Raw genomic sequence first — 15,932 nt, 5'->3', positions numbered from 1 at the left:
TTACAGATTTCCTCCCACTTGGTTGCAGATGATAGGCCAGTGCATCTCGACGGTTTCATAAAAAGTTTTATTGGATGGGGAGACGAGTGACCAGTTTAGGCTTAACTGTGGGTTACGTCAGGGGGACCTGTTATCCCGTTATCCCCTTACCTCTTCCTTTTTTGTATGGATGTTTTGTCAAGGATGTTACAATAGGGTTGTGACATGCGCCTTTTCGACGGTAAAAAGCTGAGACTCAAAGGTCCTTCTATTTCTCATCTTTTCTTTGCAAACGATGCCCTGTTGTTCTACAAAGCCAATGTTCGCAGTACCCACGCCATTGCAGCCGTTATTCACAGATTCAGCAACATTTCAAGCTAACAGATTAACCTGGCCAAGTCACACTTTAAAGTTAGCCCTAATACTCCGCTCTCCTTGCAAACCTCGTTTAGAGGTATATTAGGCATGGCCGAGGTTGACCAGTTCGCATCACACCTAGGAGTCCCTATTGACTTGGTGGGCCGCTCTGCCTCTTTTCAGTTCATCGTCGATAACATTGGTAAAAAGCTGACAAGCTTAATGCGATCAATCTGTCTCAGCCACAAATTGATTTTAATCAACTCTGTGCTCATTGCCATTGCCTTTCATGTCCTCAGCTGCTTTGAGATGCCAAGTAGTATTGTGAATAAGGTGGACTCTCTTCTTGCGACTTTCCTTTGGTCAAATAGGGAGAACAGGGGAAAGCACTGGGTGAGTAGAGAAAAGGTGTGCATGCCTAAGGGTATGGGTTGTTTAGGAATTCAAAGTCTAGGTTCTTTTAACTCGGCTTTGCTTATGAAACAGGCTTGGCGTTTATTTCACAACCCTCAGCTCTTGCTCGCCAAGGTGTGTGCGGCCCGGTTGCAAGGCCTGTTGACTAAAGGTTTGGAGGTTCGGTATCGAAATAAGAATTTCTCTTGGGCCTTGAGGGGCCTAATAAGGGCGGGGAATACTCTAACCAAGGGTTGTGGTTGGAAGGTGGGAAATGGAAAGTCTATAGTAGTAGGGAAGGATATATGGATGGTTGGAAGAGTGCCAGAATATAATTGTACGGTTACTTTGCGTCAAGCTAAGGATTGGAAGGTAAGTCACTTCATTTGTCCGTCTGGTTCTGAATGGAACCTTGCCCGCTTAAACTCTGCTTTTGTCCACGCTGATGCCTAAGTCATGGTACGTATGGAGTTACCTGGTGGTGACTCAGAGGATTATTTGTACTGGCAATACCATAAGTCGGGCCGGTTTACCGTTAAGACAGGGTATGTCTTTCTCAAACAAACCAGTCTCACAGATTTCTCAGTTGACATTTCAGGTTTGTATAAGATTTTCTGGTCCCTCAACGTCATGCCCAAGTGGAAACTTTTTATGTGGAAGCTACTACAGAATGGAATCACTACAAAGACTAATTTGGGAAAACGGGGCCTGGTTGTAAGTATACACTGTGACCTTTGTGGGACACAGGTGGAAGATTTACAGCACTTGTTTAGATTTTGAAGTTTTGCACGAGATGCATAGAGGGGTGGGATTTTATGTATCCACTCACAAGCTAACGCAGACCAATCCTTCAACGATTGGATTATGTACCATATCCGACTGTTTCTAAGCCAGGATGGTTTTGATGGTCACAGAACGACCTTTTTCATCGCAACTCTTTGGGGGGTTGTGGATATCGCGTAATCAGAGGGTGGCCGGGTGCTGATCTTTTGCCGACACCGGCAATTATCTTAGAAGGTCTTCGCCAACAGGATCCTTTTGCTACTAAGAAGGCAGGGGGTCTTCACGCTTTGCACCCTCCTGAACTGGTAAGTGATTACCCTCCGGGGTTTTTGCGTGCTGTTTTGCAGGACACAGAATCTGGAAGCTTGCTAGTACAAACAGTTATTTTGGTTGATGGCTCGTGGAATAAACAAAGTCACCGATCGGGGATGGGTTGGTGTCCAGAATTTGGGGAGTAAGAGGAACAGGGATGGCTTGGAGGGGCTTCTTCTGGGCTTGCCAATCTACTCTGCATGCGGAGTTGAATGCCTGTGTGGCAGAGTTACAATGAGCGGTCACAAGGTCACTTCATGCGGTTACAATTTATACAGACTCTACTACAGTTGTCCGTTGCCTTAGGGGTGCCCAAGATTCGGATATTGCTATTCGTTGGACACTTGCTCGTATTCATCACTTAAGCAGCAGTTTTGAGTGGTGTGATGTTCTCAAGGTGGATTGGGTGGTAATGGAGAGGGCTCACATTCTTGCTACGACAGCGAACTCTAATTTATCCTCTTTTAATTTTGTCTATTAGTTTCCTATTCTATGTAAGCTCTTGTCAAAAAAAATAAAAATAAATAAATAAATAAAAAAGAATCTCAATGACAGTCAAATACAAAAAGAACAAATAACACACTAGTAAAAGTCTAACACTAAACATTTGTTCAAGGTTCTATCTATGGAAGTGGACAATAAAGCAATTCAAATTCAAGCTACCCTAATTTGACTTAAAGTAACAGTTTCAACAAGTCATTCATGATTACAATGTAAATCTACTAGTTTGCGTTGGCTTTTCAAAATCAGATTTTTTGTCAAAACTGATTTCTGAAACTGTGAACTTATTTTGTCAAAACTTATGAGTATTTCTGAAATTTATCTAACTTATTTTGCCTGAAAATATATCAGTATAACCTTGGGGGATCCGATTCAGCATTGCTACATTTCTACAAACAAATCATATATTTCATGTGAATACTGGAAATTGCACTATTGCCAATTAGATCACGGTATACTGTCTGTAAAAAACTCAAGCAAATTTCTGAATGAAGTAAGCACGCTTATACAATATAGTTTCTAATTGATAACGTGAACGCAATGACTCATCACATTATTAGAGAATACATTCACATAATTTTACAGTTGAATTACATGAGCAAAAATTCCGTAGAATTTAATTGAGCACATTATAAACAGATGATGAATAAGACAAGACATCATCACATGATCATCAACGGCATAATAACAGCTAGAGGTGTAACTTGCTACCATGGCTAAATAAATGCATAATTTCAGTCAATCAGCCAAAACAACCAATCGCCGTACGTATGCATGTTTTATGTCCTGCAGTCATTGTCCATTGCTTTCTTTATCTTTCTCCTCTTCAGATACTATGTTCTGAATCTTGTCAATGAAGCTAAGCATGGTAGTCAATGACTTCTCGTCTGAAAATTAAAGACAATGAGATATGTTACCACATCTCCAAGAAACAATCCAATAATCCATGGAAGCAGAGTGATAACGAATTTGTGTTATAAAGTAAATTGATAACCTCACCTAAGCGAGGAACAGTATGGCCCTTGGGGTGATGAATAATATACGGGTCGACAACAGACTTAATGAGATCTTCTCCATGTGGCCTCAAGAAGTCCTCCTTCCCTGCAATAGAAATTTTACACATCAATAAGAATAAATCCAGTCCACAAAGTATCCCTAGCACAAAGCTACTAAATGTGCACTCCGTTTGCTGACAAATCGTGATAGGAAGGCCAGCATCCAGATTGTATTGCACTCACACAGCAAACTACGCCAATACTTTTTAACTAAACATCAACATTCAGGGTGTTAGAGAGCTTATTACAATGCATTAAGTTTGCTGACAGTTTTGGAATCATCCCCTTTTTCATAACCACCCCTCACCCTCTTCTCTTCATCAAATTCAAAGAAAAGAGTATCTAATATTCATCCCTTGAGTCACTCTATATATGAGATGCCATAAGTTAAAATCGCTTCTAAGTTTTCCATTGGAAAATAAAATCCTCAAATGGTGATATTAACATTCACTTCACAAGTCAACGAGTATAAAAAACACTGAGTGCGTACAATCATACATCTGTAGATTCCGGTCCCAACAGAATCCATATATACTAGGAATACTCGCTCTTCTTAATAGAACTCTGATGATTCCAGGATATCATTCTTGTTCGTCAAATTTAGCTCTCTATAGCCTTAGAAGGAATACCTAACCACTAAGATTCAACTCATTCAACCAATCTTTTAGAACGGAATTTGTAGCATTCAAGGTAATACGATTCTTTTTCAACACTAAGCAAAACACATGAGATGAGAATCAATATTCCCACAATCAACCTTCATAATAGCTCTCCATTCATGAATATAATTCATTTTGTTTGCACCTTAGCTTTATTAATGACACATTGACACTAATTTCACGTATGATCAACCCAAAAAGCTCCTTTCCACAGCTACAACTCCATTCTTTCTCTAGTTATCAACAATATATGTCAAACAATCAGCACCACACCAAACCGGACCTGTCATAACTCAGAATGAAACAGGCAGTTGACGCCTCAGTAGCAACCGTTCCACCATCTCTACAGGTTTTCAAGGTACCCCAATCCAATGGTGTTTAGGGTGGTTCACTGACACCAACCTGCCTAATCTAATCATCTATAGACAATACAAGCACACAAAGCCTAGTTCCAAGTAAACCACATTGCATTATAGAATGTAGAGTACAGACAAATAACCCTCACAAATTCACAAATTTCAGGGGAAACAAAAATTCACTAAATTAAAGTACAAAGGGTTGGCAAAAATGCCAAAAATTATACCTAAAAAGTGGAGTGAAGGGCATTCAATAGGAGAACTATACGCTTTATCTGCCCATGACTCAGACTTTAATTTTGCACCTCCAATTATAATCAAAAACTTAATTTTTGGAACTTTGGTCAAAGCCAACCCCTGTAACAAAAGTATACACATTCATGTTAATCCAAATTCAAGATTTTAAAGAACAGCCCAATTATTTCAAAATCATAATTCATAAACAAACAAATTGAAAATATTAAATTAACGCAAACCTTTGCTTGCAACCCTGGTAATGCAGCTGACAAAATAGCCCCCTACAACACACAATAATAAAGATACGGAAAATTTGTCAATAACTACCTCATTTACCGTATAATATAATCAATACCGGTGTCACACAATTCACTGTATGATATTGGGTACGGAGCACAATTCGCTTAAATTAAGAAAATGTGCTTAATCATACAATAAGTCCATCAAATATATCCAGTCATTTAAACCACAAAAAATTGTACTGTACCTGAGAAAAACCCATAAGACCATCAATGGGACCATGCTTAATAATAAGCTCTTCAATATACTCCAAACATTCCTCAAAATTATTATACGTTGTAAATTCCTAAAAATAATTCAACCCCATATTAAAACTTAATCATACATGCAAATAATAATAATAATAATCAACCACAAAAAATAATAAACATTAAATTAAATAAAAAAGACTGACTTTATTGAATTGAAACCACTCGTAATAAGGAGGATCAAAGATGCCTTCAACATCAGATTTTCCTTGGGCCGGAAAAGGGGCATCTGGAAAAACAAGATCAAGTTTATCACAAACGAATTCCGGCCATTTATGGATTTGCTTCTTCATAATTTCTCCGCTTGTTCTGAAACCATGTAAACATAGAAATCTGGGTTTTCTGATTTCTTCATCTCTGTGTTCACTTCCCATTATTTGTATTTCGATGGAATAATTTCTAGCTTTCAATCCAAACACGCCCTTAGTAGATTTTTTCCTTTTTTTTTTCTGCTTTTTTAGAGTGTTTTGTTTGTCGTTCCTAAATTTTGGGAATTTTTTTTGAGTTTATATAGAGCCAATAGAGGTCTTGTAATTTCTTACGGGGTATTTCTTACAACAATTAATTATTGTTTGACTAGAGGTGGTTGTTATTATTTGTTACTCACTTGCTCCATATTATTCTCCTATTTAGAATTTTTAAGGCAAAAGCTCACGAGCGACCCGCGATGTTAGATATGAGGGTTAATTGTGGAAATATTATAGTATAATTAACATTAATTACACTGATCGACGCGTGATTTTGTCATGCATTCTGAAATTAATACTATTTTAAGTAATATATTAATCCCTAATCTAACGCCTCGGGACGCTTGTTAGTAAGATCCAATTTTTAATACCTCCTTCGGTGTTTTAATTGCATCACTTTGCAAATTGCGGAGTCCAAGAAATTTTTTGGAGATGAAAGAGGTAGAGAGAATTTTTTTTAAAAAAAGAAAAAATAGACTCATATGATAGTAGAAAGATAGAGAGAGTTTATTAACCAAAAAGAAAAGTGATGCAACTTAATTTGAAACTGATGTTTTGAGAAAATGATGCAATTAAACAGAATCGGAGTGAAATTTACATTGTACACCATGGTACACCTGGATGAAAATAGTCAAAAAAAAAAAAGCCAGCTTCCTAAATTTATGCTACTTAATTGATGAATTTTTGTTATTTCCTTTCCATAATTTTAGCTTCCCATATCCATAATTGTTCATAATCAGTTTTTGAAAAAATAGAGAATTTTTAGAGAGGATTAAAATTTCAAGAGAAAGAAATAAATTTTTCAGGGAGAAAATGATGGCTCATGGTGAATATCGTTATGATCTATGATTGTCGATTTACACTTGATGATCACCATATTGATGTTTTTAACAATTGATATTTAATTTTAGAATTTAGATTTTGTCACCAAATGAGAAAGTAGTTTTTAATTATTTTTTTCAATTTATATTTCATAAGTTTGTTGTTGATGATGATGTTTTTAGATTATTATATTTGTTCATGGATCATTGTTAAAGAATTCATCACCGAAAGAAAATGTAAATTCCATTTTTTTTTTTTTTAAATTTGTGTTATTTTCGAAGGTTGAAGATGAAGTTCTTTTGGATTGGGATAAATGTTCTTGTATCAGTTTTTTTTGATCCATATTCATTTGAATGAATACGTTCATTGAGTTTAATTAATTAATATGTTATTTGGGTGTAAACTATATGTTCTTTATAGTCACAAACTATGTTCTTTGGATTTGAACTATATATGTTCTTTACGTTACAAATTATATTCATTTAATTGCGTATTTCTTTCAAAAAAAAATCATCTAATTGTGTATATGTATATTTTTTTAAATCAGGATCATAAAAGTTGATGAAGACGATATACTTTTGGGACCTGTTCTATTGATGATTAATTTTTAGATAGATCTAAAGAACATTCGCTATATATGATAATATTATTTAAAGAGCATTATTTATATTTACCCAGCATGTTAAAACAAAATTCAAAGAACATTTCATAATAAGTAATGAACATTGTGTGACAATAAAGGTACATTAAAATACAATCAAAGAACATGGACATTTAAAAATCATATAATGAACATTATACAAGATACACATGACCAAGATGAATATTATAACAAAATATAAAAATATGTAATTGGTTATTTGGAGAATTTTTTAAAAAAAGAAAGAGAACGGAATAAAAAATATTGGAATTTGAAATTTTAAAATTGAATTTCAAATTTTAAAATTTGAAATTTGAAAATGAAATATTGATAAAAATAATTTTAGAGAGAGAAATTACAGAAAACTGAATATTTTGAAATGATTTGACATTAAATACGTGGTATAAATCAATTGGTAATTATCTTTTACCTTTTTTAAAACTTGTTTCACCAAAATTATTACGTTCTTTATATTTCAATGTTGTGTTCTTTTATAAAGTCGTGATGTTCATCACAAATATAAGTTATGTTCTTTCCGTTTTTTTTTTTAAAAACTAGTTTTGATAGAACTTTTACTACTCATTAAAAGAAAAGTGTCAATAAAAAAAGAACGAATAAAGTATGTAATCTTTCAGTAATTTTAACCAACACTTTATGATTTTTGCTGGTGTCTTTGAATTCATAATGTATAAACTCTATAACTTCTATCTTTGATTTTTTAAAAATTTTTTTTTACTAATGTATAATTTATGATATTGATGATCAAACACATTGCTAAGAAGTATTATTGTGTTACTAAAATAAAAATAAAGGGAACATAAGCCATGTTTGACAAAACTAACAATAATGGGTGGAATTTACTCATTTAGCTTTTGAATCTCATATAAAATTAGACTTAACATATGAGAAACGCTGCCCAAATAATGTCTCTGTTATAAACGGAACTGCGGGAACAAAAACAGTAAGAACAAAGTTACCGAAAAATAGACTGAGTCGCGGACTATGTCGCTTTCTTTAGAACATTCACGGCACTGCCCTGAAATGGTGCAAGCAGTTCGTACTAAACCGGATGTTCCCCAGGATAAAACAGCCTTTCTCTATTGAAATTATACCGGTGGAACTGCACAAAACCACCGGGCAACTAAACACCCAAAAAGAAAAGAAACTGCTCGAGGGTTTTGTTTTTGTGAGGAAAAATAGAGAGGAGAAGAAGATTGCTGTTCGTATTTTTTTGTGTATCAAAAACAGGAAATCAACACGCCTTTTATAGGAAAAATTGCAACGTAACTGCTGCTGTTTAATTAGGCACTAATCACGCAATTAAAACGGTCATAAGTTGAACGTTCAAAACGGTTACAGAAGATTAATGCGTGGCAAAACGTTTAGCAAAAAATCAGTGAAAACGTTTGCATGATTAACGCTCCATTAATCAGTTTTGAATAAAAAACGGTCAAATGCAATCAGTCAAAAACGTTTAGCAAAAATCAAGGAACTAATCACGCAATTAGCCTTGTCCAAAAAATAAGTTTATTTAATAAACCCGACCCGACCCAACCCGGCCCGGCCCGGCTCGGCTCGGTTCGGTTCGGCGCGCGTGTGTGTGATAGATGGTTTACCATATAGGTCCTCCCTCTCCACAAAATGTGGGTAGCCCAAGGGCCACACCCCTTTAGCCCACTCTCTATATTATAAAGAGAGTAAAACTCTCATTTCCCACCAATGTGGGACTTTGAGTTTTTCACAAAATTCACACACTACACACTTGTTGTTCCAACAATCCCCCACTTGAATTTTTTGAAAACATTTTCGAGCAGAATCCATACATATATAGGTTGCGCATAAACAGAAGTGTTTTTCAACTTGAACTTCGACGTAGTGAGTACGATTCAGATTCAACAAGGGTGACTCGAAGTTTTGAACCCTATCTCTGACAACGTACCCCACACAACCTACTCTTGGTGTTGTTCTAGACCCGTGCTATTTCGGCCATGCACGTCTATCCCAGTGTAGTGAATGCTCTAGAAATGCTGCCACACATTTCATAGGAAGCGGCCTAACTTCCACATTCACATAGGTGAATCTATCAAGAGTACTCCTGTAGCTTGGTACTCCACTCCAAATTGGAGTATAGATTTCATTAAGAGTTCCTATTAACTCATCCTTGATCGCTTCAGGAAATTATGTCTTTTGAACATATTCAACTCATAACACACCATAACTTGTTATTACCCTTTGAACCTATTTCTTGGGATCTCCAGTTCATAGGTTGGGTTACCATTATGTGTGGTTCATTTCAATGGCAATAGTCCCATTTTCTTAGAAGAAAAATGGACTTTCTCCCTAGCTAATCCTTTCGTCAAAGGATCAGCCAAGTTATTCTCAGTGCGTACGTGATCCACTCTAACAGCTCCGATAGAGAGATATTCTCTCACAGTGCTGTGCTTACGACGTATTTGTCGTCTCTTACCGTTGTAATAACGGTTCTGAACTTTTGCAATAGCCGCGGTACTATCGCAATGGATCAAGACAGCCGGTAATGGCTTTTCCCATAGGGGAATTTCACCTAGCAGGCCTCTTAACCAACCTGCTTCTTCACTAGCCGTAGCTAGTGCTATCATTTCTGACTCCATGGTGGACTGAGCCAAAATAGTCTGTTTCTTAGACTTCCAAGATACAGCTCCACCGGCTATAGAAAAAATATATCCACTAGTAGCCTTAGAGTCATCTGATAAGGTGTTCCAGTCAGCATCACTATAGCCTTCTAGTACAGCTGGAAACCTTTCATAATGCAACCCTAGGTTCATGGTCCTCTTAAGGTATCTCATGACCCTTTCAATAGCATGCCAATGCTCATTACCAGGACAACTAGTAAACCTGCCTAACAATCCCACGACATAGGCAATGTCGGGTCTAGTACAATCAGTGGCATACCGAAGGCTGCCAATGATGCTCGCATAATCCGATTGCCTTACGGCATCACCAGTGTTCTTAAATAATTTAACACTGGAATCATAAGGTGTACTAGCAGGTTTACAGTCAAAGTAACTATATTTCTTTAGGATCTTCTCAATGTAATGAGATTGATCCAAAGAAACTCCATTTTCTGTCCTAGTAATCTTAATTCCAAGGATTACATTAGCCTCTCCTAGGTCTTTCATATCAAACTCAGCATTCAACAATAGCTTTACATCATTCACAGCATGAATGTTCGAGCCAAAAATTAACAAGTCATCCACATATAGACAAATTATAGTGCATATGTCATTCTCAAATTTTACATATATGCATTTGTCACTACCATTTATCTTAAAACCATGTGAGATGACTAAGTTATCAAATTTTTCATGCCATTGTTTAGGTGCTTGTTTGAGACCATAAAGAGATTTATCTAGCTTACATACCAGATGCTCTTTTCCTTGAACAACGAATCCTTCCGGTTGATCCATGTAGATTTCTTCTTCCAATTCACCGTTCAAGAATGCAGTCTTCACATCCATTTGATGTACTACAAGATTAAAAACAGAAGCAAGAGATATTAATACTCTAATAGATGTTACTCTAGTTACAGGTGAATAGGTATCAAAGAAATCAACATTCTCCCTTTGTCTGTAGCCTTTAGCTACTAAACGGGCTTTGAACTTATCAATGGTCCCATCAACTTTTAGCTTTCTTTTTAGGACCCATTTGCAACCAATTGACTTGCAACCTGGTGGCAACTCAGTTAGATGCCAAGTTCGATTAGACTCAAGTGAGTCCATTTCGTCGTTCACGGCTTCTTGCCATAAATCTGCATCCACTGAGGTTAGAGCTTCTTGGAGGGTAGAAGGATCCTCCTCTACATTCAGAACTACAAAGTCTGGGCCGAAGTCTTTTGCTACTCTAGCCCGCTTGCTCTTTCTTAGTTCGGGTTCAGCATCCAAGTCTTGTGAGTTAGACCTGTCTTTAGGAATAATAGAGGAGGACGTGCCCCCACTATTTCTAGATTTAAAAGGAAACCTGTCCTCATAAAAATCAACATCATTAGATTCAATAATTACACGAGCATTTAAATCAAAGAATCTATATGCCTTACTTTTAATAGCATATCCAATGAATACGCATTCATAAGCTCTACTAGCTAATTTGACTCTTTTAGGATAAGGAATCCTAACATATGCTAGACAACCCCAAGTTCTGAAATAAGAAATGTTAGGTCGTTTATTACGAAGTATTTCATAGGGAGAACCCTTACTCTTAGTCTTTGGAATACGATTTAAGACATAACAAACAGTTAGTAGAATTTCACCCCACCAATGATCAGCAGCACCAGAATATAAGGAAATAGCAACTACTAATTCTGTAAAGGTCCTATTTTTCCTTTCAGCCTTTCCATTCATTTCTGGGGAATAAGGAGCTGTCCTTTCATGTATGATACCATGTGAATTATAAAATTCTACAAAAGCATCAGTACCATACTCAGTTCCACGATCACTTCGTAATCTTTTTATTTTCTTGTTAAACTGATTCTCAAATTCTGTTATAAACAACTTAAACATTTCAAAAGCATCACTCTTATTTTTCATCAAATAAATACAAGTATAATCAGAACAATCATCAATAAAGGTGATAAAGTATCGTTGTCCATTTCTGGTCAACGTCCCATTTAGTTCACAAATATCCGAATGAATTAAGTCTAATGGTTCTGAATTTCTAATCACTGATTTATGAGGAGTTTTTGTAATCTTAGCCTGACTACAAGAATCACATTTGTCAAAGTCATTGAGAGAGATATTTGGAATAAGGCCTAAATTGCTCATATTTTTTATGAGTCTTTTGTTCACATGACAAAGTCTAGTATGCCAAACATTAATAGTAGAACACAACATATAAGCAGAATTAGAAATTTTATTAACTTCAACATTCAGTTTGAACATGCCATCAGTAGCATATCCTTTTCCTACAAATATTCCATTCTTAGTTAAAGTAAACAAATCAGAACCTATGGTTTGTATAAAACCAGCCTTATTAAGCAAAAAACCAGAAACTAAATTCTTCCTCATTTCCGGAGTGTGTAACACATCTTTCAGAATGAGAGTCCTGCCAGAAGTAAACTTCAACTCAACATTTCCAACACCAGCAATGTTAGTGGAATGGGAATCACCCAACAGTACTTTCTTATCATCGGTCTTTTCAGTGTATGTTTTAAACATTCGACGATCATAACAGACATGGCGTGTGGCACCAGTGTCTATCCACCACCCATCTGATCCACCAGTAAGGTTGATCTCAGTAATCATAGCCACAAAAGGCTCTTCAATCATGCTAGCCTGCGCTGGCACAGGGTTAGGCATGTTCCTGCACTTTCGTGCCATATGGCCTGGTTTTCCACACCGATAGCACAGAAATTGACCAGTACCATTCTTAGGGGGTTGTGACTGTTGTCTTCCATTGTTCTTTTGAACATTCGGTTTATTGAAGTTATTCTTCCGGTTCTGAGGTTTGAAATTCTTACCAGCAGGTTTAAGTACTGCAGCAGATCGCCTAGGAGCATTATTAGCAGAGATTTGTAAAATCTCTTCCTTTAGATCCTGTTTTCTGGATTCTTCTTCTATACGTAGCCGAGTGATCAAACTCTCTAAGGAGAATTCCTTAGTCTTATGCCTGAGATTATTTTTGAAATCTTTCCAGGAAGGAGGCAACTTGTCAATAATAACAGCAATTTGAAATTGTTCATCAAGGGCCATACCTTCGGAAATTATCTCATGGGCAATTTTCTGAAGGTCGTGAGACTGCACTTCCACGGACTTATCATCAGTCATCTGGAATTTGAGGTACCTACTGACAGCATACTTTTTGGCACCTGCTTCTTCAGTATCATATTTTTTTTTGTAGGGCATCCCACAAATCCTTAGCAGTATTTTCCATATTATAATAGTCATAGAGGTTATCAGACAGACCATTAAGTATATAGTTTTTGCACACGAAGTCAGTTTCATTCCAGGTTTCGATTTCACTATTCAAGTAAGCTAATTCATCTTCAGGAGCATTATCAGGAATAAATGGCCGAGGGGCTGTTAAGGCAGAATTAACTTTTTTGACAGTTAAGAAAAATTGCATTTTTTGTTTCCATCTTTTAAAGTGAGCTCCTTCAAAACGGAAGGGCTTGTTAAGGTCAGCAGACATAGTAATATCTTCGGTAGACATATGGTTCTTACAGGCAGAAAATGAATGTTCTAAAATTGTTATAAACGGAACTGCGGGAACAAAAACAGTAAGAACAAAGTTACCGAAAAATAGACTGAGTCGCGGACTATGTCGCTTTCTTTAGAACATTCACGGCACTGCCCTGAAATGGTGCAAGCAGTTCGTACTAAACCGGATGTTCCCCAGGATAAAACAGCCTTTCTCTATTGAAATTATACCGGTGGAACTGCACAAAACCACCGGGCAACTAAACACCCAAAAAGAAAAGAAACTGCTCGAGGGTTTTGTTTTTGTGAGGAAAAATAGAGAGGAGAAGAAGATTGCTGTTCGTATTTTTTTGTGTATCAAAAACAGGAAATCAACACGCCTTTTATAGGAAAAATTGCAACGTAACTGCTGCTGTTTAATTAGGCACTAATCACGCAATTAAAACGGTCATAAGTTGAACGTTCAAAACGGTTACAGAAGATTAATGCGTGGCAAAACGTTTAGCAAAAAATCAGTGAAAACGTTTGCATGATTAACGCTCCATTAATCAGTTTTGAATAAAAAACGGTCAAATGCAATCAGTCAAAAACGTTTAGCAAAAATCAAGGAACTAATCACGCAATTAGCCTTGTCCAAAAAATAAGTTTATTTAATAAACCCGACCCGACCCGACCCGACCCGGTTCGGTTCGGCGCGCGTGTGTGTGATAGATGGTTTACCATATAGGTCCTCCCTCTCCACAAAATGTGGGTAGCCCAAGGGCCACACCCCTTTAGCCCACTCTCTATATTATAAAGAGAGTAAAACTCTCATTTCCCACCAATGTGGGACTTTGAGTTTTTCACAAAATTCACACACTACACACTTGTTGTTCCAACAGTCTCTACTGCAAATCTTGTCAAACACTGGTAAAATAATGTCTCTATCGCAAACTACTATCTTGTCAAACACTGGTATATTTATATGGAATTTTGTTAACATCTTTACCAGTACTATGCTTTTGGGACTTTTTTTTCATACACAATAGTGCTTTGCTTTGGTATTTGTATACAATAAATAATTAGATATGAATTTAAATATGTTTATATTTTATCTTTTTCATTAAAACACGAGGAAAAAAAAAAGGGAACTTTCTGTAGAAAGAAACATGGTGTTTAGAGAGCCTGGATGATGAGAATCGATGCCAGTATATTCTAAAATCGAGAAGGAAACCCAACCACTTAACCTATCCCTCACTTTCAGTTTATTGGGATTATGGGACAATATATTTGTGACATTTGTTACTTGTTAGAGAAAGGTTACTAAGGAAATTAAAGAGAGGTCGATAAATAAAAGGCATGTGGAAAAACTAGAGCCGTTGAAACTTGAAAGAGTACATGGAAAGCGACGGTGAGATTGTGATTGGTGAAGTCGTGTATTATTTAGAAGAAAAAAAGAATAATACAAATAGCACACGGTGGTTGACCACGATTAGGGGATGACTAGAGAAGTGAGGTCACACGATGTACAACATTTATAGCGGAAGTTAATCAATTAATCAGTCATTTTACATTTTTACACGAAACAAATATACAACCAAGTCAAATAATTTTCTGTCCGCCATTTCAGACCATAAAGCTTACCAACCCAACTCACCAGGACAAAGTCGTCAATAACGTAATTCAGCTGTCAAAAAAAAAGAAAAAATTATAAAAAAAAAAAACTTGTACTGTATAAGTTTTATGAGCATTATTATTGTAAAAAATTTAATAGTGTAAGCATGCATGCACCATTAACATGATCAGATAAAATCATAAATAATAAAATTATGGCAATTTACAAGACGTATATGTCCATGTGGGAGTGGTAGAGAAAATGTAGTGTAGTGGTCGATGGATATATCATACTTCCTCCGTTTAATATAGTCACGTGGGATCTTGTTAGATTCGGTCTCGATTTATAGTATTTTAATATCAAATGTTTATAATTTTTACATATTGATAATTAACTAATTAAAAATATTAACGATTAAAATTATATATCGACAAACGTGAAAAAAAAAAGTGTTGCAACTAAAAAAAAAAAAAAAAAAAAGAGAAAGTATATGGTATCTCTAATTAATGAAAAACATGCGAAATTAGAAAGCTAAACGGATAGAGTTTGCTTCATGTGAATATTGTTATAAGCTTTTATAAGTATTTCGTATCAAATTTTTTTATTTTTTATTTTTTTAACGAAAAGTATCATGTTATCATTATTAACTTTGATACTATATTTAATTGCATAATAGGAATACTTTTAACTTTCACAATAATACTTCATCCGTTTTTTTAATATTACACCACTTGCCTTTTAAGGAAGTATCACAAATATTGCACCATTTCTATTTTTAGAAAAGAAATATTTGTGTTTACACTATAAATACCAAATATATCCTTATTTTTCATCACTTGATTTTTTTAGGCCTTGTTTGGTTGACAACATAATATGGGAAAAATGAAAATTTATGGGATTTGATAAATTGAGGAGTTGTTTGGTTGACAAAAAAAAGAAGAAAGAGAGAAGTGAAAATTCATGGGAATTTCAATTTCCAACAAAACAAGGGAAGTAAATTACCTAACCCCCCCTAGGTCAATCAAAATTCATGGGATTTCTAAATTCCCACATTGCCAA

General features: G+C 35.8%; 1 protein-coding gene across 1 annotated transcript; it reads right to left on the bottom strand.

Annotated features, from left to right (window-relative positions):
* Positions 1-2,780: 2,780 nt before the first annotated feature.
* On the bottom strand, positions 2,781-5,746 carry LOC110709707 (dihydrofolate reductase-like). The gene is made up of 6 exons (XM_021887933.1): positions 5,327-5,746; positions 5,120-5,218; positions 4,872-4,913; positions 4,623-4,752; positions 3,325-3,426; positions 2,781-3,212 (listed from the first exon to the last, which is right to left on the bottom strand). The coding sequence occupies exons 1-6, from the start codon at positions 5,552-5,554 to the stop codon at positions 3,118-3,120; spliced, it is 696 nt and encodes a 231-aa protein (XP_021743625.1). The 5' UTR covers positions 5,555-5,746; the 3' UTR covers positions 2,781-3,117.
* Between the last annotated feature and the right edge of the window lie 10,186 nt (positions 5,747-15,932).

The sequence above is a fragment of the Chenopodium quinoa genome, unplaced genomic scaffold (genome assembly GCF_001683475.1).
Source record: "Chenopodium quinoa cultivar QQ74 unplaced genomic scaffold, ASM168347v1, whole genome shotgun sequence".
Classification (NCBI taxonomy): Eukaryota; Viridiplantae; Streptophyta; class Magnoliopsida; order Caryophyllales; family Amaranthaceae; genus Chenopodium; species Chenopodium quinoa.
Note: the sequence above shows the minus strand (reverse complement) of the source record. Positions and strands in the feature narration are given on the sequence as shown.